At 45.7% G+C, this 24,182-nt stretch overlaps 1 protein-coding gene across 10 annotated transcripts in view; it reads right to left on the bottom strand.

Moving 5' to 3' along the window:
- ATXN7L1 (ataxin 7 like 1) overlaps positions 1-24,182 on the bottom strand; it is a 261,992-nt gene that overhangs the window by 40,792 nt on the left and 197,018 nt on the right. For 5 of the 10 annotated variants that reach the window (XM_077162831.1, XM_077162950.1, XM_077162961.1 and 2 more), the window contains 2 exons: positions 17,908-18,130; positions 4,583-4,693 (listed from right to left, as the gene is read on the bottom strand). In XM_077162831.1, coding sequence (XP_077018946.1) covers positions 4,583-4,693; positions 17,908-18,130 — 334 coding nt within the window. The other 5 variants (XM_077162908.1, XM_077162974.1, XM_077163021.1 and 2 more) reach the window with 4 other exon arrangements.

Consider the following 24,182-nt stretch of genomic DNA (forward strand, 5'->3'; position numbering starts at 1 on the left):
GTCTTAAAAGGGGAGACAAATAAGCTTTGCTTTGGTTAGTGCACTAGCTTCCCTTCCCTCCTTGCAGGAGGGTGGGATGCTAATGCTTCAGTCCCCCAATCATCTTTGAGCTGAGAGTGGAGCCTACTTAGCTATTTGAATGCCAAATGATCTAGAATATGACATTTACATGCCTGAAGACAATGTAGGGCATGAAAGAGAGGCTGTTTTTGGCAGGAGGGGAATCTTATCTGTCCACGTGGCTGGCTGGTTTTCCCGTCTCTAACATTCACAGATAGTTTCTTTGATCAACTTGCTCATGAAATTATTTTAGTAACCCCTCAGCCCTTTTCTGACTTTGAAGCAGGATCACAGATGTTATTCACAGATCTGTGGCAGTGAGAAGGCCTGGGAAGGGCGGTGTGAGACTTCGTGCCGCATGTAAGGAGGGACAGGAGGGTGGTTTTCAATAACACACCTAATCGCTACCCGTCCTGCCCTTGATCAGACTACCTCGGTAGCTGAGGTAAAGCTGAACTACTTTCTCTTTAATGGCAATTCGTGAGGTATTCGCATACTGCTGTAGACTAGCACAGAAACCCCAGAAGGGGGCGCACACTAAGAGGCTTTAATAGCGTGGGGGCAGGGAATGGGGCGTTCATGCTTAACGGGTACAGAGTCTCTGTTTGGGCTGATGGAAAAGTGCTGGTATTGGATGGTGGTGACAGCAGCACAACGCTGTGAACAAGGAACTGTACACTTAAAAGTGGCTAAAATGGGACATGTTCATTGTATACATGTTATCACAGGAACATTTAAAATCAATCAATCAATCAACCAAATTGATACAGGGCAATCATTAAAAAAAACAGAATCTATTATAGATGTTACTTGGTGAACTTAGTGTCGGATTCCCTACTTTTTTTAATGGTAAGACACGCAAAACCATGGGATAGAATTCTTCTAGGATCATTCCTTCACTCCTTTTTTTAATAAATTAAATGACAAAACTCATACACCTCTACCCCTAAAATGGTGAATTTGACTGTAGACAAATTATACCTCAATAACCTGACTCTCACGCTTGTTCTGATCTGTGACCTCTACTTCTTTAGGAAAAAATCAACACTTTGAGTGTTGATGTGAATACAGACTATTAGCTGGATAAGAAGATTCTCTGGCACCCAAGTGACCTCCCCTGGTCTACTTCTTCATGAAGCCAAGTAAATTCAGGGAAGGATTTGAGGACTTCCAAATTTCTGATTTGGCTCTTATTATGTGAGCTGGGAAAAGTGAATGTAAGGAAGGCTCCAGTGTCCATGAAAAACACCCTGGGCACTTGGTTGACTACTCTTGAGCTCCACAGACAAAGGAATGATGCCTGGGGTAGAATAATCTGGAGCAGACATATGAACTGAAATAAATGTAAAGATCAAGCCAAGCCCTCTTCAAAGGCTCACAGCGGTCAGTGTTTCTCCCCTAAAGTCAGCGATCAGCTCAAAACGCGGTCCTTAAGCCAGCCACAGACCCCAGGTGCACAAGGTCCAGCCATGGGGAAAAGTGCCAGTTGACTCCTATCCTTGGCAATGCCTTTCCCTGACCAGTGTGCAACTGAGCTTGGGCCACGCCAGCTAATGTCTGTGACTGATTTCCTAATTTGGAATTTTCTCCACTATATAATGAGTGTGACCCATTCATACTCTACTGTGGATGCTCCCAGAACTCCAGATGGACTTAAACCCCAGGGTCCCCAGGCAGGATATGGAATTGGAGACTCTCAGAAATGGGAAGGGAAGGCTGCTATGCAGTCCTCTGGGATTTAGTTTTCTTGCTGAGGAGTGGGAAGTATGAGGGAAAAAAAGTCTGATTGAGAATGTTTCAAATCCACTCTTAGGTATATACCCCAAGAACTGAAACCTCGTAAGCAGACCAACTTGTACACCAATTATTCACAGTAGTCAAAAGGTGGAAACAATCCAAATGTCCATCAACAGCAATGGACAAATTGTTATATATACACACAATGGAATGTTCAGCCATAAAAAGGAATAAAGTGCTGATATATGCTACAATGTGGATGGACTTCTAAGACATGCTAAACATGCTGAGTGAAAGAAACCAAACACAAAAGGTAATGTATCACATGATTCCATTTCTGTGAAATGTCCAGCAGAGGTGAATCCATAGTGACAAAATACAGATTGGTAGCTGCTGGGGGCTGAGGGGAGGGGAAGTAGGAAGCAATTGCTTAATGGGTACAGGATTTCCTTTAGGGGTGATGAAAATGCTTTGGAACTAGATAGAGGTGTTGATTGCACAACATTGAAAATGTACTAAATGTCACTGAATTATTCACTTGAAAACAGTTAATTTTATGTTACGTGAATTTTACCTGAATTAAAAAAGACCAGGTGAGTCAGAGAGCTGAGCCACTGAGTAAATGCCCCAGATGCTAGGTAAGCAGGCCATATCTTGGCAGTGGGAAGAGAAGGGGACTGAGTTCTTTTGGGGTGGGAATTCTCAGGGTTTCTATTAGCTAACGGAGAAGGGCTTTAGGTAGAGAGAGGGAGGTAGAACCTGGGAGCTGCCCCTGATACTTTCTTCTTGGGTGTCCCTATTCTCCTCAAAAAGTTTGTGCTTGCCCTTTTAGGTAACCTGCCTCTTGGCCTGGGCTGAGTAGGTCCTTCTGCTAGGAGTTTAGAGAAGTCAAGGGAAGTGAGCAGCTCAGTGATAGAGGAAAAAGGCAAACACATCCCCAGAAGGAGAAAGAGAGAGAGAGAGAGAGAGAGAGAGAGAGAGAGAGATGAAAATCATACTGATTTACCCACATGCCTTTGCCCATGTCATGCCCCCAGTAAAAATGCTATTGGCTCATCCAAGCATTCAGCCTTCTTTCTTCACTGCTACTGGCAAGAGCCCTGAGTTCCTAAACTGATTAATAAAGGAGGAAATGACTGCAAGACAGTGCCACCCAATTTGGAAAACCAATCGCAGAGAGTTTATCTTTTTTAAGCTAAGAGCTCAGGCTAACATAAGAACATAAGAATCTGTTGAGAGCCCCTCACCCCTGGCTGTGCCTACACTCAGGGAATGAGATGGCATGGCTAACTGGAAGCCACCATCGGGGAAAGGTCCTCTGCTTCCTCCCATTCGTTCCCTGTCTCATCCCCCTTACTTCCTCTGCCATGTACTGAGCTCTCCCCAGACCTAGGAAAGTAAGGGCCCCTTTCTGATGCCAATGGATGCAGAATAACAGGTTTATTTATTTATTTTTTGGCCCCATTTGGACACAAGCTAAAAGCTTCTGATACCTGCTTTCACAGTAGGGGCATTACTTCCCTTTTCTGGTTTGATCACAGTAACTCAAATACCCCCATGTGCAGACAGGAGCGGGGAGGGGGTGGTTAGTGGGCGACACCCAGAAGACTAACTCAGCCATTTATTCTATTTGCTTAGGTGGTAAACAAGCCTGGCAGCTCCCCCTGAGGTTGGCCAAAGCCCCCTAAAGTTCCTCCTCCATCAGTCTTAAGGGATTCATTTACACGCTTCCCCATGTCTCACAATTAGTTGCATTTATCAACTCACAGTTGTCCTTTCTTTAAGGAGCAGTATTTGAAAGGGAAAGATGAGTTCCCACTTTCCTCCTGCTGCTTTCAAAATGCCCGTTTTGCACGCTTGGGATGAACCTTTCAGGGAGCCCAGGGATGCAGCTTTCTCCCCTGCTGTGTCTAATACAGTGGGAATAGTTATCTCCTTGTTATCTCTGCACCTCTGCCTGGTATCCTGGGGAGGGATCCCACAGCTGAAAACAGTCCTTCCTAATCCCTGCGTGGCTACCTGGGGAAATGTTTACCTTCTGTTTCTTTTATGCAGCTTTGACTGCCCATGTCTTCCTCCTGTGTGCTTGGCCTGTCTGAATTTATCTTTCTGGACCAAGAAGGGTGGCTTCAAAAAAAAAACAAAAGATTCTATTGGCACCAAGAGGATTCCCCACCCCTGCCCAGAGACGTGTGCAAAAGAGCAGAGGTAGAGAATCCTGAGGGCGCTACCACCATGCTGCAGGATAGCTGCTCTTGTACCGGCTGTATGACTTATTCTTTTATCATCAATGGATAAACTTTAAGAGGTTGGTTCAGAAAATCTTCAGGCCTGCAGAAATTATTGCCAGCCCTCATTCCACTTACCAGACCAGGGTAAAGATGTATTTGACAGACAGGAGCCAGAAGACATATGGTATTTGTGCTATGGGTTCTGTGTCTGCTGAGAGTACTCAGCTGTCTACCCACTGATTTCTTTGACAAAGGCCCACATGCCTAAGCTACTGGCCTGGCAGAATTTTGAGAATCCCTGATTTCAATGGCAGATGCTCGGAAGGTCCATCTCACCCGCCTCTTGCCTTCCAAGCAGTGATAAAGTTGTCACCCCAAATAAAAAGGAATATACTTCATTTGAAAAGATCCTCAGAGAAGAAATTCTATTGGCTCTCTTGGATGCATTTTGGGGGCTCCTATGAGGATGTTTTCTATATCCAATCGAAATTCTTTAAGTTGAAGAACAAGTTGGGACAATCACTAGGAATTAGCCTAAAAAAACAGAGTCCTACCTTGTGCAGTCAGGAGCTGGGAGGGGGTGGTTAGTCCTACCATGGCCCGACAGACACAGTTGGTGTGACATACATCCTGACGAATGAATAAATGGTATTTTTTTTTTGTACCTGGCAAAATATTGGGAAAACTTTTAGAAAGCCAATTCATAAACATCCTAAACAAACAGAATATAGGGCAATCAACTAGAGGGCACGGTAAATAAATTCTGCCAGATTCATCTATTAATAATTAAACTGTGACTAATAATAATTAAACTATTATTTTGAGGCTATCAGGCTTGCTTGTTAGAGAGGAAGATGATGGATCCTCTTGCCTGTCCTTCGCCTGCCTTTGGAGTCTCTCCTACACAACACACCTTCATAAACTGTGAAAAGGTGGTCAGACCACCCAGCTATTGGGGGTGAGTGGTCCCGGCAAAGGGTTATCAGAGATCTCATGCCAGCCCAGAGTAGCACCAAGCACAGCTCAGCAGGGGCCCATCGGGAACCCAGAGGTTACAGCATCTTCATCAGTCACTCGGATAATGACCGGCCGAGACTTGGTGAGGAGGTGATCAGCTGCTGAGAAGAACGGTGTGAAGAATTTCCCCCCGAGCCAGTTCGGAGAGAGGAAAAAACTGAACAAACTGATTTTGACTAGTTGTCAAAGTGGCTAGAAGCAAACAAAATAAAGATCAGGAGGGCCAGGGGTCTGCCTCTTGTTACTATTTTGGCAACTTGATAGCATGGAAAGTTGCAAGATGGCTTAGGATAATGGGTAGGAACACAGACCTTAAATGACAACCTCGATCCAAACCCTGCATTTTCTACTGTGAGAGGCATTTTCCTGGGAAAGTCATTCGACTTGTTTCAGGGCCCTGGGAAGCCCACAAGGACTTCTGCGAGAATTAGGGGAAGGGCAGCTGGCCTGACAGGTGGAAGCAGCACTGGATTTGGCTTCTTCCTTGCCTCCTTGGCCAGGCAGCCTTGTACACTGCAAGAGCCACACAAACAGATGTGACCGTCCTGCCTAGTTTATCGTGGACTTTACCTCTCTGTGCCTCAGTTTTCTTATCAGTAAAATGAAGAAAATCATGGACAGTGGAGATGATTAAATGAGATAATACACATAAAGTGCTTAGCATAGTACCAGGCATGTATTAGACCCCCAATAAATTGGAGCTAAGACCAAACGTGAGCAGAGGACCATGCCATTCCCTCTCTCCAGAGACCCCGAAGCTTCTGGCATGCAAGTCACAGTCACCCTCAGAGACTTCTGTCTTTTCAGTGTCCTCCCCTTCAGTCCCTCAACAAAGGAAGGGGCGGGTGAGGGGGAGGAGGCGGGGGCAGGGAGCGGATAGCCTTCCACCTTCACCCAGAGCAGAATATCCCTTTGGGTGGTGCAGTGGAGAGTAAAAACAGAACTAGGGAGGAACTTTTCCAGACTCGACGGCCCCTTTCCAGGCACCTTCAGCCCTACTTCACATTCACAAACCACTTCTCAATCTCTAATCTTCTAGGTGCTGTCCAAGCCTTGATGAGAGGTTGAAGCTTCCAGCTGAACAGTACATTCTGGAAGGAGAGTGAGCAGGACCTCCGGCCTCCGCGCATACACACCCGTGCGTTCTGCCATTCCGAACCGTGTTAGGAAATGGGGTTTCCCGCGGGCTCCAAGACTCCTTTGGGAGGAGTGACTCCGTGTTCCTCTCTACCCTGCCCTGCTTTCCTGGAGGAGGGGAGGCTGTGCTGTGAGTCCCCCCTTTAGAGGCCTCTGGTCCACCACATCTGTTAATCGGGGCTTCCCAGGGCATCGAGCTTAGAACGTGGTCTCCAAACCCACTGGGACAAAAACGGGCGCTAAATGTCCTGATATTCCTGGGGAGTCCTTGTTTCCAGGACTGTAGAAAGACTGAGGGAGAGAACGGAAGGAAAAGCAGAGTCCTGGCTCTGTAGGATCTAGGATAGTGTGAACAGGCTGGCTCTGGCGGTGCCCTGTGGGGCCAGCTGTGCCTGTAGTGGTGCGGTCTCCATCACAGCGTCCAGAAGAGTGCTCGGGACCACCCGAGGTTAGATCAACTGCACTTGCGCAGTACCTTTCCTTCCACAAACGGGAACTAAAAAAATCTCACAGCTGAAATGCTTCTGGCAGAAGGCAATGACCATTGTGCCTCTGAGGGGTGTTTTTGAGAAGGTGGCGATCGGGAGGCCAGTGGACTCTCTGGGCGGCGCTGGTGCAGAGCCGGACACAGCCGCCGGAGTAGATCCCCCAGCTGTGATCCAGAACAGCTCTGCTCTGGAGCAGCAGGCGGAGGGCTCCCCGCAGCGGCCGCTAGAGGGCAGTGGCTCCTGCTGCATGAGCTGCAGGCGGCTCCAGCCCGTCCCCTCACCTTCCAGAGCCAGCTTAGACATCTGTCTTCCTCGAACCCTGGAGTCAACGTCCAGGGTGAGATGGGAAAGACTCTTCACAGCACATCCTCCAACACCCTGCTAGGGAAGTCTGCGAGTTGGTATGGAGACCTTGGGCTCGGTGGAAGGAAAGTGGGTTTGCCCTGCCCCTTTGCTTTCAAGAAGCTTGCTCTGACCAAGTTGGGAAATGAGGAGAGGGTATAGCAGGACTGGCTATCCTCAGTGCCCCAGCCTTTGGCCAGGGGTGCTCACACCCTCTGTTCCCCAGAACAGGGTCTCCCCTTCCGAAAGCAACAGCTCCAGGAAGCCTCCTGCCCTCCTGCGCCTCCTGGGTGCCCCTCACTCTACTGCATCCTGTTCAGCTGGTCAGGCAGCCCCGCACCCAAACCTCCTCCAGCCAGAAAACCAAGCACACGTTTTTTAAATCTTCAAGTTCTCAGTCTTCAAGTTCTCAGTCTTCACGTTGCCCTACAGCAAAATTGAATACTCTCTCTTTTTTTTTAAACTCTATGTTAACAACATCACCATCCGAGACCTTGGCTCTTCTCCGATATCCATCACTCACAAGTCAGCCTGATGCGTCTGCCTCTTACATGACCCTTACAACAGCTCCCTCTCGCCATGATGGCTTCAGGCCTCACCTCACCAGACTAAAATCCCCACCACTGGCCTTTCCGCCTTTGCCTCTCTGTGTGCCCTAATCTGCCTTCACTTGGCCACCAGTGCAAATCTGATCATGCCATCCCTCTGCTTAAAAGAAGGGGCATTATCCCTCCAGATGCTGCAGGGTCCCCAGGCCTCCTGGGCTGCCGACATGAAGTCCCTCACAGCCACCCCCCTCCAACCCCGGCATCTCCTCTGACAGCCCCGCATGACCGTCTGGTCTGGGTCTGTGCCTTTACACGGGCTGGGAAGCCTGTCCCCTTGCCCTGGTGAACTCTTCCCTCTCTGTCCAGATCCCGACAATAGGCCTTTTCTCTCTCAGTGCTAGCTCTTCCATCCTAGGTGTTTCTGCCAGCCTGATGATGTCAAATGGTAAGGTTTTACTACTGTGTCTCTCTGTCTCTGAGTAGCTTGTTCACCTCTGGAATTATCCGAGCGGCATATGCAATACCTGGCGCTTAGGAAGGACTCAATAAATGTTTGCTGAATGAATTAATATCCCCAGTGAAGGCTAAATCACATAATAAAAACTGAGCCAGCTCTCCACCAACTCTCGGTAAGAGCAGATGCTTTAGATAAGGACTAGCTGTCTCTCTTCCTAGCAGAAGAGTCAGAGCGAGTTGACGGCAATGGCGAGGCTGGCGGTGGCAGATGCTGAGTCCCTCTACAGGCACGCTGGGCACCTCGAGTGTACTCACAGGGAGCCGGGGTTTAATCTTCGCTCACAATTTTATAGGGGAGGCACCAGAGGCTTAGAAAGGCTAAATAACTTGCCCCAGGTCATTCAGCAAAATCCAGGGCAGAATTCAGGCTCTTTATCACAGCCTGGGAAGTGTGAATACCCAGGATCGACTGCCAGCCCTGCTACTGTACATCTTGGGCCTCAGTTTCCACATCTGTAAAAAGGGGAAGAATAATATCCACATCATGGAGTGGTCTCGAGGCTCATGTGAGGTTGAGGATCTAAAGGCAGCTAAAAATAAAAGTGCTGTGCAAATATGAAGGGCCATGGTTACTAGTATTTGTGGCTCCTGCTACTCTCCATCATGTTTTTTTTTGTCCTTCCCCAGCTGTACTGCATTAAAATAAATAGCTATTTCTTTCTTTCTTTCTTTTAGGGTATACATTGATTAGCATGGTATGCTTATCGAATCTGATAAGCTATTTCTCCTGGACCAAAACTGATTTGGATCAGCAGGCTTTTCTTATCTGTAGTACTGTTAAGTTGCTTTCCATCTTTTGGGAAAGCCCCTGCAGGTCAATTGTTTTTGTCTTCTAGAAAAGCCCTTCTCAGAAAGGGGTCCCCTCCTGGCAATGCCCAAAGTGTGTGGCCATTTCATTCTAACATCTGCCTAGCCCTTAGCACAGGTATAACTGCCCAACAAGTAGGCACTGACTAGCCCGCGACTCGGTTCTCTATTTCTGAGCACTTCCATGAATCGAAAGGGCGGCTGAATTTACACCCTGCCTCCAAGGAACTGTATACTGTCCCTCCCTACCTTTGTTCCTCTGAAAACTCAGCGAGCAGCGGCGCCCTGGGATGCTGAAGTCCCTGCCCTGGAAGGGGCGTTACTCCCGGATACTTCAATATTCTGGCCTGCCTACCCTCCCACCCTGTCTCACGCGCCTGCCCTTTCTGAATCTTCTCTCTGCAGCTCATCACAGGAGCCTCCATTTACTGCTTTGGCCCACCCATCTTCTGATACCTTCTCCTCCTTCATCTTCTGCTCTGCTCCTTCCTGGATGCCCAAACCTGCACCCCTGGAGGGAAAAAGAGGTCTCAGATGTTCCCATCCTAACGTGTATGAGATTTGTGAGGGACTCCAGAAAGGGCCTTCTGAGGAATGCCAAGTCCTCAATTCCCTTCGGATGAGGGTTTTTGTCATCTGGTCAAGAGAGTCCCCAGATGCACACCAATAAAGGGCTGTGTGTGGGAATGGCACTCCCCTGGCCTCAGCTTTAATTTTCTTTTTCCATTGTATGTCTATACCCCATTTTGTTCATCCATTCATCTTTTGATGGCCGCTTGGGTTATCTGCATTTTTGGCTACTGTGAATGTTGCTGCCATGAACGCGGGTGTCCAAGCATCTGTTTGAGTCCCCGTCTTCTAGTCTCTTGGGTATATACCTAGAAGTGGGATGGCCGGGCCACGGGTAGTTCTATGTTTATCTTTTTGAGGAAACGGCAAACTGTCTTCCACAGCAGCTGCACCATTTTACATCCCCACCAGCAGTGTATGAGGGTTCCTAATTCTCTGTATCCATTAAAAAAAATAATAGCCATTCCAGTGGGTGTGAGTCCACTGCTTTTATTGATGGTATTAAAAAGGCAATAGAAATTTAAAATTCATATAATTTTTGGACATTAAAAACTGCAATCAGCAATTCCTTCAAATTAACGGCAGCGTGACTGAAACCAAGTTTTCTTTGGTGTTTGCAGGAAAAGCTGGCATGCAAAAACTACCCAAGCACAGGGGGAAAAGGGTTTCATTACTCATTCATTCATTCAATCAACAACTATTTACTGAATACTTTTATGTATCTGGCCCTACTGCAGGAACAAGCTAGCTGATGGCCTTCCTCCTGGAGCTTAACTTTCAGTTGGGGTCCAGCCCTCACAAGGGTTCCTGTTCCCCACTTCCTCACTCACATTTTTTTTTTTCAATTACCACAGTATCCTCATAGGTGTAAAATGGAATTTCATTGCTTAAAAAAAAAACTACCTACAAACACTCTATATCTCCACTAAGTAAAAGCTCATCTCTAACTTTTCAAAATGCTTTCTCTTCTGGCCTGAGCACAGAGGGCTTTTCCTCACCAAGGACCATGGCTGGCCCTCCCTACTTCTAATTAATTGTAACAGGGGAAAATAATACTACAATGGGAAATGGCACTCTGATTTCTCCTCAAAGAACTCAAAAGATATTTATTTACACCTATTGTTTCCTAAGCATCAGAAAAATCTCTGTGAAGAGGGGATAAAGAGCAGTTCCATTTCACAGGCTCATTCATTCATTCACTCATCAGATACTCATTTATGAATTATTTGCTGAGTGCCAAATTCCATGCTGAGCTATAGGGCTGCCAAGGAGTTTGTGGGCTGAGGGTGGGAGGGAGTAAAGATCCAAACGATTACAATACATTATGATGGCAGCTCTCATGATGGTAGCTTTTCAATGTGGAGACGAGCTTAAAAGAAGGCACATCTGAGCATGTACATAAAGTCAAGGAAGGCTTCATGGAGGAAGTGGTGCCTATGCAGAGACTTTAAGCATGTGTAGGGGAGGCTGTTCCTGATAAGGGAAATAGCACGTGCCAAAGCATGAAGGCATTTTTGAGGCGCTACAAATAATTAGGACACCTGGAATGTAAAAATGAAAGGGTTAAAATACTGGCAGTAGCAGGCAGACCAGTGGGAAAGGCCCGATCATCTGGTCCACCTCCAAAGAGGTTCAAGTTTTACTCGAGTGAGGAAGGCGAGCCACTGAAGAATCCTGAGCAGGGAGGTGGCATGCATCGTTCCGGTGGGGCTGGTGGAGGGTAGGCTGGACGAGGGACAGGGCAAGGGGCAGGGAGAACAGGCAGAGGCTACTGCAAGAATCCTGCTGAGGAATCTAGGGTGGTGTGAGTGGTAAGAGCACTTGGAAGGTCTGCAGCACTTCAGGCCTCCAGTATTTTCCAAACTGTTACCTCTGAGACGACTCCCGATGCCTTCTGGGAGCCATCAATCCTGAGCTGGGGTCTTTCTCTAGTTTATGCCAGTACCAGGCAAGAAGAGATAAGACAGGCTACTTCTCCCCATTGGACATGCCTGGCCAGCCCTGGCAGCTATCATTCCCTTCTCCAGAAGGCACTGGGAAGGCTTCCAATGCACTTCTATGACCCAGCCCCCGGCCCTCCTGGAGGACACACTTCCCATTATAAGTATTTTGAGAGCAGCCATGCTCACCTGGGGAGAAGGACTCCGCCCCCCCACCCCCAACCACCTGCCTTCCAGCACACTCACAGAGCCTAGGGAGCCTGCTGAGTTTTCTTTTGCTTTGGCTCATTTTCTTTCAGAAGCAGCAGGCTCATCTCCTGCATTTTTAATAGGCGAGCATATTTAGCATTCAACATACATGTGTGGGTTGATAAGGCCCAAGGAGAAGGCAATAAGCCACCCAGGGGAGGAAAACCTCCTCCCTTCCTCCTGCTCACATCAGCAGTTTGAGCTCCCCCCTCAACCCATGCTAGACCAGGGTGGCCCAAACCACAGCAGGTGGGGGGATCCAACCGGCTGGCCACTACGGGGGGTGGGGGTGGGGAGTGCAGGTGCGGGTGGGGGTGGGGGTGGCCGTTCAGCCCAGTGGGAGCTCATAGGTAAAGGCTGAATATACATTTTAGCCTGAAAGATCCCCAACAGCTATAATTTCTTTTTGACTTTCACCTGGGGATGAATCCTCCTGCCCGCCTCCCTCAGCCTTTACAGGCTCTGTGGACACCAATGTGGAGGGACGTCAGGCTGGGTCTTCTCGGGCCCCTGCTAACCTCAGGAGTGGTGCACCAGGAGGACAGCGCACTGGGGGAGAGGGGCTCAGAGAGCGGGGTGCTGGTGGGGAGGCTGGGTGGCCTGGGGGTGCCCTCGGGCGGGTCTGCAGGGATCACATAGTAATGCCCTCTCTGTCTTTCCCCTTTCTTCTAACTGGAGAGTGATTTTTTTTAACCTACCCAGCACAGAAGAGAGAAAATAACAAAACCAGATACCATTTCACCTTGTGCACGGATGTCAGGAGTCGGCCTACCTTGGGAAGGGTGTTTTCAGCACTGTGCTTGTGAATTTGAGCTATGTGGGAAAGGGTACCCCAAACCTGCTATATGGTCTAAGGGCCCCCGATCACCCACCATTCCTAGGCATTGCTTTGTACTTCGTGGGTTTTCAGTGGCCAATGGGGACCTCAGGAACAGAACTTGGGCAGACAGAAGAGTCTCTGCAGGGTCTGATCCCTCCCTCCAGGTCCTGTTCTCCCCTACAGCACCAGTTAATGTGAGAAGGAAGAAGAGTTCCTTCCACCTTTCACAACTGGAATTTAGTGACTCCTTTTCCGGATGCATGGCATTAAAAACCTGGGGAGCCAAATGAACATATACTTTTGAATCAAAGAACCAAACAGACCTGGCCAAGTCACCTGGTGTCAACGTCTAACTCTGAGCTGTCTGACATGACGTTTTTCAGTTGCTTAGAGTTAGTGCTTAAAACGTAGACTGCAGCTGAGAAATGGGATTTTAAATATTCTTCAATTCTAATTAATTGAAGTTTAAAACGACTTAATTCAGCTATTAGAAAACTTTTAAGGGTGTTTAGAACAACTTGGGTACGTGAATCTACTTTGTCATCTCTGATTTTTATGATATTTAAAGACAGGCCAACTATTTCTGATGAAAAATTTAGTGTCCAATTGAGATGTGCTGGAAGTCTAAGGATGTGCAGTAAGGATTTCAAAGATTTAATATGAAAAAAAGAATGGAAATGATCTCCTTGGTTATATGTTGAAATGATATTTTGTATATGTTAGGTGAGATAAAATATATTATGAAAATTAATTTCACTTGTTTCTTTTCACTTTTAAAAATGTGGTTCCTGGGTATGCAGGTGGTTCAGTGGTAGAAGGCTCACCCACCATGCGGGAAACCCAGGTTTGATTCCCAGCATATACACCCTGCCACCCCCCCCAAAAAAGAAAAAAAAAACCAAAAATGTGGTTACTAGAAAATCTAAAATTATATGTAGTGGCATACATTGTATTTCCATTGGATAGCGCTACTCCAATCCTAGATAAAAGGTCAACAGCCTCCAAGAATAGACATTTTACAATCCCCTTCAATGGTCAGCTCAATTCTATTCAATTCAGCAAATATTTACTGACAAGGTTTGCTGACTGTTTGTAAAGTCACAAGAACCTACTATGTAGGAGACCCAGCAATTACTACTGAGTGGAAGGAACCTCTAATCTGTGGCAGACCACAGACAGTGTCACAGCGGAGGTAGAAATTAAGTGTCGTGGGGATTAAAAAGAGGATGACAGCCTATCAGGTTGTTGGCAAGGAGGAGGTGACTAAGAGAAGAGCTTCAAGAAGAGGACGGCCAGTGGGGTTAGCAATGAGGAACAGCTCAGATTCTGGCCAGAAAAGAAAGGGACAGGATGCTGTAAAAGGAACGCCAGCCATGTCAGGCCCCACGCGCCTCTTCCCCTAGCCCCACATTCTCCAGGCTCCTTCCTTTGGCCTCTGCCTTCCTCAGGTCACATATCTTCTTGGAAGGCCCCACCCATATCCATGGCTTCACTGAAGATCTCAAATTTTTATTCCCAACCCACATGCCTCTTCTGACCTGGTTCCAAACATTCGCTGCCAACTGGACATCTCCATGTTTCTTGGATACTTCAAAGTGTGCTGAACCCCCAGCTGAACCCTTCTCTCCTGCCCCCCCCCCCCCCCCCGCAAATGTCTTCCCTTTCTGTCCTTCTCTTGGGGAAGTAGTGGGACCAGTCATCCAGCAATGTGGACATCATCCTAGGGTATTCCCTTTTATTTTAAACTCTACATTCAAACGGCCCTAAAGTCCCATGGAGTTTACCCCTCACCATTTCCCATACCTGGCCCATCTTTATATGCCCCCAACTGCTGCCTTGATCCAGGGCATCATCACGTCTCGCCTGAACTATGCGGCAATGTCCTCGCTGAACCCTTGGCTTCCTGACTGGCCTTTCGGTGCATCCTTTATACTGCTATCAGGTTGATCTTACTACAGTCAAAAACTTCTCCTTAAATACTTCCATGCAGCTTTCAGAGTAAAGTCCAAATTCCTGAACTTAGCCCATACAGCCCATCTTTATACTCTCGCCCTCGTCCACCTACTTAGCTTCATCTCCTGGCCTGTCCCCATGTGCAAATACTTCTGTACATTCTATTTCCTCTGTCTGGGACCCCCCTTTCCACCTCCATTGTCTAGCTCATTCCTGCTTGTCTTTCAAATTCAGCTAAGTGTAACCTTTTCAGAAAAACCTCTTCTGACTTTTCAGTCTGGGTTAGGTGCCCTTCTTCTGTGCCATCAGTATCACAGCCCCTATTACATTGTGCTCTGTGTTAGCTGCTATTTCTTTTTACAGACTCAGTAAGACAGTTTGTACCACCAGGGCTGCATTGTACAGATGTACAGGTTATGCACTGCACTAGGATATGCAGCTGGGGAACTGAGTAGGGCATGAAGTCCATTGGCCAACTGGGCATCATGGTACAGGGCTGCAGCCAGGCCTTTTTCTAATTTACACAAAAGTGCTACATGGGACATCTATGACCGCTATGTATCCCCAGGGCTTGTTATAGAGTTGGCATATAGTAGTTGCTCATTAAATGTAAAGTTGTGCAAAGACAAATGGATGTTCTAGGCAGAGGTACCAGGGCAAATGGGGTGTATTTGGATGATCAGGATAGGATTAGAAGTAATGGGGTGTTACTGGACAATCAGGATAGGATTAGAAGGTTTGGAGTCAGGTGGTAAAGCATCTCTCATGTTCGGTTGGGAGGCTAACATTTAATTCTGTAGGCAATGAAGACTTTGAGAGTCCTTGAGAGGACTGTGACTTAGAATCACAAAAAAAATTCACCCAGAATTCAACTGGCAAAGCTGGGACTTGAACTTGCTTCTCTTGCCCCTGGGATCAGTGCTGGTTCTTTCACACTGCTCTCTGGGAAGGTCTCTCAGAGGGAGATAGTCCTCTGGGCCAGCATGCCAAGTCTTCCCAGCCTCAGGGACTCTGTCACTTCCCTGACATACATTCCTGGCAGTGGTGGGTAGATGGATGCCAACTAGGCAGAATGGAGATGAGAACAGCTAGGAGACAAGTGCAATTAATAGTTCAGTCTCCTTGATGCCCTCCTCTTTCTATCTTCATATATACCCACTTGAAGTTAGGTAAATTTCCCATTTGCTTTCTGTTCTCCACACAATATAAACACTCTGGTTTTTGAAGACTTTTTTTTTTTTTCCCCTCATAGGAGCTATTTCCCTCCTTGCAATCCTTTTGGTTGCTCTTCCCTGGTTAGTTTCTTCAGATGCTTTCAAAAACCCTTCCTGCCTCTACCTGACAAGGCCTTGCACATGGCAGGTCTTAATAAGTTTGCGTTGAGTTGGGCTGAATTGAATGTGGAGACCAAACCCTGGGGTTCCCCCATGAGGTTCACTCCTTGGGATAACTCATGGTCCTGGGTCGCAGGCTCCTGGGGCCACATGAAATCCCACACATTGGCTCTTTCCCAGCGGAGTTCATTCAATGATTCTTCAAGATCCCCCAGAGTCTCTTCCCGGATTACGAGTTCCTTGTCAGGGTTCCTCGTTTGATTTCTCGGAAGCTCATTTCTGGACTCTGAATAAATTATTTTATCCTTTCACATCTTCAACTTGCTCTCTGTCTGAAGAGGCATCTCTAATTTTTTTTGAGAGATCTCACTCCTCAGCCTTTATCCCGGGCTGTAGGAGCTCTGTCCTTTGGTAGGCATGATAATAATAATCCATCATCATCAAATATCTATTGAACCTCTACTCTGATCCAAACACCGTATTCACTGCTGTGATAACAACTAGCTCACTTAATCCTTACAACAATATCATGGTATAAAGCTATTATTAGTTCCATTAAAAAAAAATTTGTGGTAACATTTATGTAACATAAAATTTGCCATCTTTACATGTACAACTTAGTAGCATTAATTTCTTTTACATGCTGTGCTATCACTGCTATCTTTCATTACTAAAACAGAAACTCTTTACCATTTAAGGAATAACTCCCCACCTCCCCTCTGCTGAGCCCCTGGTAACATCTACTCTACTTTCTGACTCTGAATTTTCTTATTCTAGATATTTCATATAAGTAAAATCATATGATATTTTTGCCAGCTGCCTAATTTCACTTATTAGTCCCATTTTACAGATGAAGAAACTGAGGCACAGCAAGATCAAGTCACTTGCCCAAGGTGGCCCAGCTGAGATTTGAACACAGGAAGTGATCCCAGAGGCCGGGCTTATATCAGGACACTATGCTGCCTCAGCAAACAACTTTCAGGTGTTCTCTGAGGTCATTGATAAGAGGCATTGCAGAAAAGTGTCTGGGAGACTCATGTTCCTGGCATGCAGGCACAGAGGTCACCTATTGCCAGGTGCATCTCCCACAGGATGGACCCACCAGCATAACAACCAAACAGAACAAAAGCTTGTCCACAAGGCCCAGCAGGACGACAGGTAACTCCTCCCCTTGATACCCACGTCCAAACCTTTTCTCTCTATCACAAAAGGCTCTTTAGTTGACCTGGCATAATTAACTCTTTACAAGGTCATCATAATTTCCAGAGTGCAGTGACAAACCAACTGATGGATGATTTTGCTCCATGGCTTTCCTAGGTATAAAAGTTAAGTGCAATTAACTAGCACTAATGAACAGAATACTTTTTCTATTTCAATATACAAATTGGAGAGCCTCGACATTTATCCCTTTTTTGCCTTCACAAGGCCTGGAGAACTGAGGCTAGAGGCTGTGGGATAAACTAATCTCTAAGTGTTCACAGGTACGAGCCATCACACCCAATGATCTGAGTGCTGTTGATATTTGGAGATTCTTATCTGCTTCCTGGCCTCTTCTTCAGTTTGGTTTCCTATCTGTCCATTCCACAAGTAACCTTTTCTCACTTTTTGGTAAAGACTGATCTCGAAAAAGAAATTAAAAGTGTCTAATTTTTCAGTCATCTGAAACCAGCTCTCTCTCAACCCATCAAAGGGGTGACACTCTCCCATGTTTCTTTCCTCTTCCTTCTGTAGCCAGCTCTCGATTACCTGCCTCTGCTGGGACCTGGCTGCTCACAGCAGGGAGGACCTGCTGGGCAGATTGTCTTTGCTTTTGATTATTCACGCCAGTGCTTCTCTTCACTGGGGTGGAAAATTGAGAGGTGACCGTATAACTGAGGAATATTTTTCCCTGTTACCCTTTTCTTAGACAACTTAGGTCAGCTCTCCAGGGAAGAAAAAATTCCCCCATCAGGCATATCTTGCTTTTAAGGTCCCATTTTCCCTCTGGTATTTAGGTTTCTCATTATAGCATTCTGGTTTTCTCTCTTTCCTCCTCGGTTCCCCAGATTCCTGGACATGCTGCCCAGGAAGAAAGCCAGAGGGTAAACACTGTTGCCCGGGGTGACAGGGGCGAGCAGTGGGGAGAGACAGCTGCTGGTTGGCAGCTCCCAACACTCACCATGGTTTGTCCCTTGATCCTTTCGCAGAAAAGACTGTGTGCTGTTTGCTGCTGGAGGTAAGTAGATTGTCTTTGGGCGTTTTGAATGGCTTTGAGGTGCTGCTGGCAGAGTTATGGCCGCTGAGACAGGCTTTCGTTTTCACCTGCACTAATGATGTCCTGGAATTGGAGGCTGGAGATGCTGGAGAGGGAGAAGGTCTACACATTGACCCATGTCTTCTCTCTGCAGGGAGAGAAAAAACAGAACTCAGCAAATCGTCAGTAGCAATGGAGTCTGTCCCCCACTCACACATATTTGTCTACACAACAGGCAAATGAAAACTGCTTTTCTTGCACAGTCTACATTAGCGAACCCTCAGTTCTGACCACCATTTGTCTTGACATCTGCTCCTCTCCTACCAACCAGCAATTATCACATTCTGAATTTCTGTATCAGATGGCATGCTAAACTAGCAAAGGTTCTCATGAAAGACATTTCCCAGGCCATCCTTCTGCAAAGTCACTGCCACAGAATGAGCAGAAGTACACCAAGTGTCACTTGAATGCTGCGGAATGGCCACATTGCCAAAGGGCTTCCTGGCCAGCTACTCAGAGACTGCAAGGTCTCTCAGGGCAGTGAGCAGGGCAGGACTCCTCAAAAGAACACACAGGAAATTTCTGTAACAGTCAGAGAGACCAGTGGGACTGAATGAAAAGGTCTTTGAGAGCCGATAGTAAGTAGCTCAGCATCTCTTCCTCAGCCAGGCTAGGGCTGCTGCAGGGTCCACAAGGTCCAGGGCCATGGACACGGTGGAGGACATCAGCAGTTGAGGCAGAATACACAAATCTATGGGCTTGGGCTGGCAAGCACAGCTTCCTGAAGTCCTACAGAAAATATCTGAGCTTTGGGGAGAGATGCCACTCTTGGTGACAGTTAGCCCTTGTAGTCTCGACTCAATGGGCAGGAGGGGGACACTGAGCATGAAGCAGACATATGAAGTGACATTGCAGTCTACACCTACTATGGTGGTTCTTAACTGTTTTAGGGTACCAGCCTTGGTAAAAGTTAAGGACCCTCTCCCCAGAAAAGCGCACATAGACAAATGCCCACAGAACTGCGTACACAATTTCAGGAAGGAAATCCAGAACCTAAAAAGACAGAGTCTGCAGAACTGTGTCTGTCCCCTCACAGGCTCTCTCATGCCTTATACAGTGCCTGGCATACAGGTGGTGCTTAAGTAACAGGCGTTGAATAAATAAACGAAATTATAACAGATGTCCTGGTGGGAAGAACTGGTGATCACCAATCTGGAAATCTGGGTTGAATGTGATTATGAAAAAGGTGAGGAAAAGATGACAGATCACATTCTCCCTCTCGCCCAAAGCTGATTTCAGGCTTCTCTGGTTAATGACACATTTCTGTCTACTATTCAGGTACCTTGAACTGGGAGAAGAAAGCCAGGCTAACCTCTGCTATCTGGGATGGGAGTTTGGGACTGACTCTGGACCACTGATGAAATGGCAGCGGGAAAAAACAACTGGATTTCTGAGGCTCATCTGCCTTTTGGATATTTTTGCCACATCAGTCTGCACAGGTTGCCTAGACTGAATATTTTCACCAGATAATTTTTCTTCATTTGGACCCCGTGCACATGCTTAGTTTCCAGAAGCTCCTTGCTGAAAGTTTTGAAAACCAAGTGCTCATTGCAGGGCCCCCATTATGTGCAGAAGTGAGCATGGGACAGGGACTGGGAGCCCTAGGCTCTGGCTCCAATCATATTACCTGGCAGGCTGGTGGTTTTGAGTTCCTCTCTCAAACTTTCTTGGTTTCCATGTCTTTGTCTGTCAATGAAGTGAGTTCCTGGGTGGCTAAGGCCCCTTTCTACTCCATTATTGTGAACACAAGGCTTACTTCCACCAGCTCCTTCTCTTCTCTTCCTTCATGATTCCTAATGTTATAGCAACAATTACAGCTGAAGTGTTGAAATATTCTACTCAGGCAGTATCTTCCTTGGAGGAATTTGCCCTTTGTAAAATTGAACTGGCCTTTACAACCCCTGTGAGACAGGAGAGAACCAGCCAGGCATCTCCATCCTCCTCACAGATGACTGGACAAAGGAGACCTGGAGAGACACGGTAAGTCACCAAAGTGAGGCCAATGGGGCCGGATGCTGTGTGCAGGGGCCCAGCCGCTTCTCAGGAAGGCAGGAAATGGGGTGAATGGCAAACAAGATTTAAAGCCAGGAAACTACATTCTAATTCTAGAACTTAGAATCACTGAAGGTTAGAATTGGACCTTAAAGAACAACTAGTCACACCTTCTTTCTGATAGGTGGGGAAACCACCTATTAGTTGCCAGTCCCTGGGGTGAAGTGAGTTGGTGGCAAAGCTGAGATCAGAACCAAGTCTCCTCGGTGCAAATACACAGTTCTTTCTGCTCTTCAGAAATTTCGTTATTGGCGGAGGTTTCCTTTACAAAAATAAGAACTTTGATTTTTACCACAATTTGAATCTTACCACACAGTCCTCATTTATTCACTTAGTAACGCTTACTCAAGCTGGTCAGGGGGGATGTACAAAAATATCCTTCAGTTTAGGTGGGGAGAGAAGCCTTAAAACTGAAATGGATTTCACTTTGTTAAACTAAGAGTTAAAAATAACACAAGTTGGGCGGGCCACGGTGGCTCAGCAGGCAAGGATGCTTGCCTGCCATGCCAGAGGACCCGGGTTTGATTCCCGGTACCTGCCCATGTAAAAAAAAAACAAATAAAAAAAAAACACAAGTCAACAATTAAAGATAAATCAGAAGGATTGTGGGAAGATGGTGGAGTAGGAAGCTCCAGGAATTAGTCCCTCTACTGGAGCAACTATTAAACAGGAAGGAACTACCTGAACCAACTATTCTGAAACCCCAGAGTCCAGGAAACACTGTACAGCTTCTTGAGTAGAGTGGGAGAAAGAGACTGATAAATTACAGAAAATAACAGTACATTGCTTTTCATGCAGCAGTGGCATGCAGCGGTGGGGTCTGGCCTCTAGTGTAGCTTCTTGGTATCAAAAAGTGACATACAAATCTGCTTTCCCAAGATCTGCAGTGGGCATGGGCCAATCTCTGATCACAGGTTTTGATCAGCTACTTCGGATCACTGGGGGTCCAGGAAGCCATTGGTTCAACCCATCCCAGACAAAGGTGGCAGAGGAGACTTAAAGACAGTACACTTTCTCAGAGCTGCAGAGGGCAGGTGAAGGGCTGCATTTACTGGGTGGATCAAGAAAATGCAGCCTAGGGAGGGTGGGAGCAGTTCCAGGTGCCCTTTATGGCCCCTCCCTCACGCCCTCTACAGGGCAGTTTGGGGCCAGCCAGTACTCCCTTTGTGGGCCCTTGACCCTGTTCCAGCTGGGAAAGACTGATTTGGGAAAGTCCTCTCCAGTGTGCTTCCCCTACCAGAATTTGCCCTACAGACCGAAGCAACTTGAGACAAGGAAAGCAGTGTAAGAAACAATTGAGGCAGGTGGCTTAGGGAGAGGCTCACCTGCTGTAAGTCAAGCAATGGAACACCCAGGAGAGGGAGAAGGTATGTCTCCCTCTAGGAAGTAGAGGGACATTCAAACTCCTGTACATAGGGGAAGTTCTAAGGGCACTAGCAAGCACGAGCACAGGACGAGACACGGGCCTGGAAAAGACAGGGAGGGCCCAGCACTCTTCACTCGCCTTGGGCAGACCTTTGTAATAGGATGGCTGACATTCAAGAAAATCCCTGTCATGCCACCAGCTGGTTACAAACTCAAGAAACAGACATCTCAGGGAAGAAATCCTAGAGTTAGCACTTAAAAATATTAAAAAGTATAGTGTACAACAAAAGAGTAAAAGACAAATGAAGAAACAGGAAATGATAGCCCATCCTAAGGAACTTGATAAAAATTCAGAAAACATCAAGGACAAAGACTAGATTGTAGACTTACTGGACAAAGACTTAGAGCAAAAAAAAAAGAACTTCAGTATGCTCAAGGAGATGAAGGAAAATACAGAGAAAGATTAAAAGATGTCAAGAAAACAATGAATGAAAACTATGAGAATCACAGTAAAGAGAACTACTGGAGTAGAAAACCAGAATAACTGAAATGAAAAATTCCTGGGAGGGTTTCAGCAGCAGATGGAGCTGGCAGAAGAAAGAATCAGTAAATCTGAAGACAAGATCATTGAAATGAGTTAAGCTGAGGAGCAAAAAGAAAAAAAATTTATAAAAATTGAAAATAAGCTAAGAAACCTCTGGGATACCATCAAGCATAGAAATATATGCATTATGGGAGTTCCAGAGTAGAGGAAACAGTCAAAGAAATATGACAGAGAACTTTACAAATTTAGCAAAAGACATGAATATGCACATACAAGAATCCCAGAAACATCAAATAGAATAAACTTGAAGAAAAATATGTTCAACATATATTGATCAAATTGTCGATTGCAAAGGACAAGGAGAGAGTTCTGAAAGCTGCAAGGGAAAAGCAACATGTTATATATAAGGGAGTCCCAATTAGACTGAATGTTGATTTCTCTCAGAAACCATGGAGGTAAGGAGGCAGTGGGTTGAAAGAAAACAATTGCTAAGTGTGCTGATTTGAAAATGTTGTGTACCCCAGAAAAACCATGCTCTTTAATACTAATTCAATATTGTTGGGTGGGATCTTTTTTGATTAAGTTGCATTCATTGAGATGTGATACCCTGAATTGTGGGTGGGACCTTTTGATTAGATGGCTTCCATGGAGATACATCCCTACCTATTCAAGGTGGGGTTGCTTACTGGACTTCAAGAGGGAACCATTTTGGAAAAAGTTTCAGAGCCAACAGAAAGAGCCAACATGAGACCCAGACATTTAGAGATACAGAAAGTAAATGCCTTCCAGGGAAGCTGTTGAAACCAGAAGCCAAAAACCCCAGCAGATACCAGCCACGTGCCTTCCCAGCTGAAAAAGGTATTCTGGATCCATCAGCCTTTCTTGAGTCAAGGTATCTTTGCCTGGATTCCTTAGTTTGGACATTTTTATAGATTTAGAACTGCAAACTTACAATTTAATACATTTCCTTTAAAAAAAGCAGTTCCATTTCTGGTATATTGCTTTCTAGCAGCTTTAGCAAACCAATACACTAAGCAAGAATTTTATATCTGGTGAGACTGTTTTTCAGAAATGAGGGAGAAGTTAAGACATTCTTAGTTAAACAAAAGCTGAAAAAGTTCATCACCACTAGACCTATTTCTACAAGCAATACTAAAGGGACTTCTTCAGACTAAAAGGAAAGGACGCTAGGCAGTAGTTCGAAGTGACATAAAGAAATAAAGACCTCCAGTAGAGGTAATCATGTGGGTAATTACAAATGCCAGTACTATTGTACTTCCTACTTTCCATAGGTGCTAAAATGCAAATGCATAAAAATAATGATAAGCCTATGGTTCTGGACATACGATGTACAAAGATATACTTTGTTAAAAAAAAAGGTGGGGGGACAGACAGGTATAGGAACAGTATGTGTAAACTATGGAAGTCAAGTTGGTACAGCATCAAACACGACTGTTACATATTTAGGATTTAAACTTTAACCCTAAGGAAACCATAAGAAAAGTGTATGGAAAATATATTCAAATAGAAATGAGAAGGGACTCAATTTGGTACAACACGAAAAAAATCAAGTAAATTTGATAGTAGACATTAATGGAAAAATTGAGGGGAAAAAAAAGTATAAGACTTATGAAGACTAAATATAGCAGAAGAAAGCCCAGCATTATCACTCATGACTTTAAATTCTCCAGTCAAAAGGCTGAACGGATAAAAAAGCATGACTCAACTATCTGCTGTCTACAAGAGAATCACCTTAAATTCAAAGACATAAGTAGGTTGAAAGTAAAAGGATGGAAAAAACATATCATGCAAGTAGTAACCAAATGAAAGCTGGCGTAGTTATATTAATATCAGATAAAATAGTCTTTAAGTAAAACAGTTACAAGAGACAAAGGTAGTCACTATATACTGATAAAGGAGACAACTCAACAAGAAGCCATAACAATTATAAATATATATGCACCTAACAAAAGAGACCCCAAATATATAAAGCATATGAAGGAAATATTGACAGATCTGAAGGGAGAAATTTGACGGTTCTACATTAATAGTAGGAGTCTTTAATACACTACTTTCAAAATGGATAGAACAACTAGACAGAAGATCAAGAAGGAAATACAAGAGATTAATGATACCCTAAACCAGTTAAACCTAATGGACAATTCATCCAATAAAAGAA

Source organism: Tamandua tetradactyla, chromosome 1 (genome assembly GCF_023851605.1).
Source record: "Tamandua tetradactyla isolate mTamTet1 chromosome 1, mTamTet1.pri, whole genome shotgun sequence".
Taxonomy (NCBI): domain Eukaryota; kingdom Metazoa; phylum Chordata; class Mammalia; order Pilosa; family Myrmecophagidae; genus Tamandua; species Tamandua tetradactyla.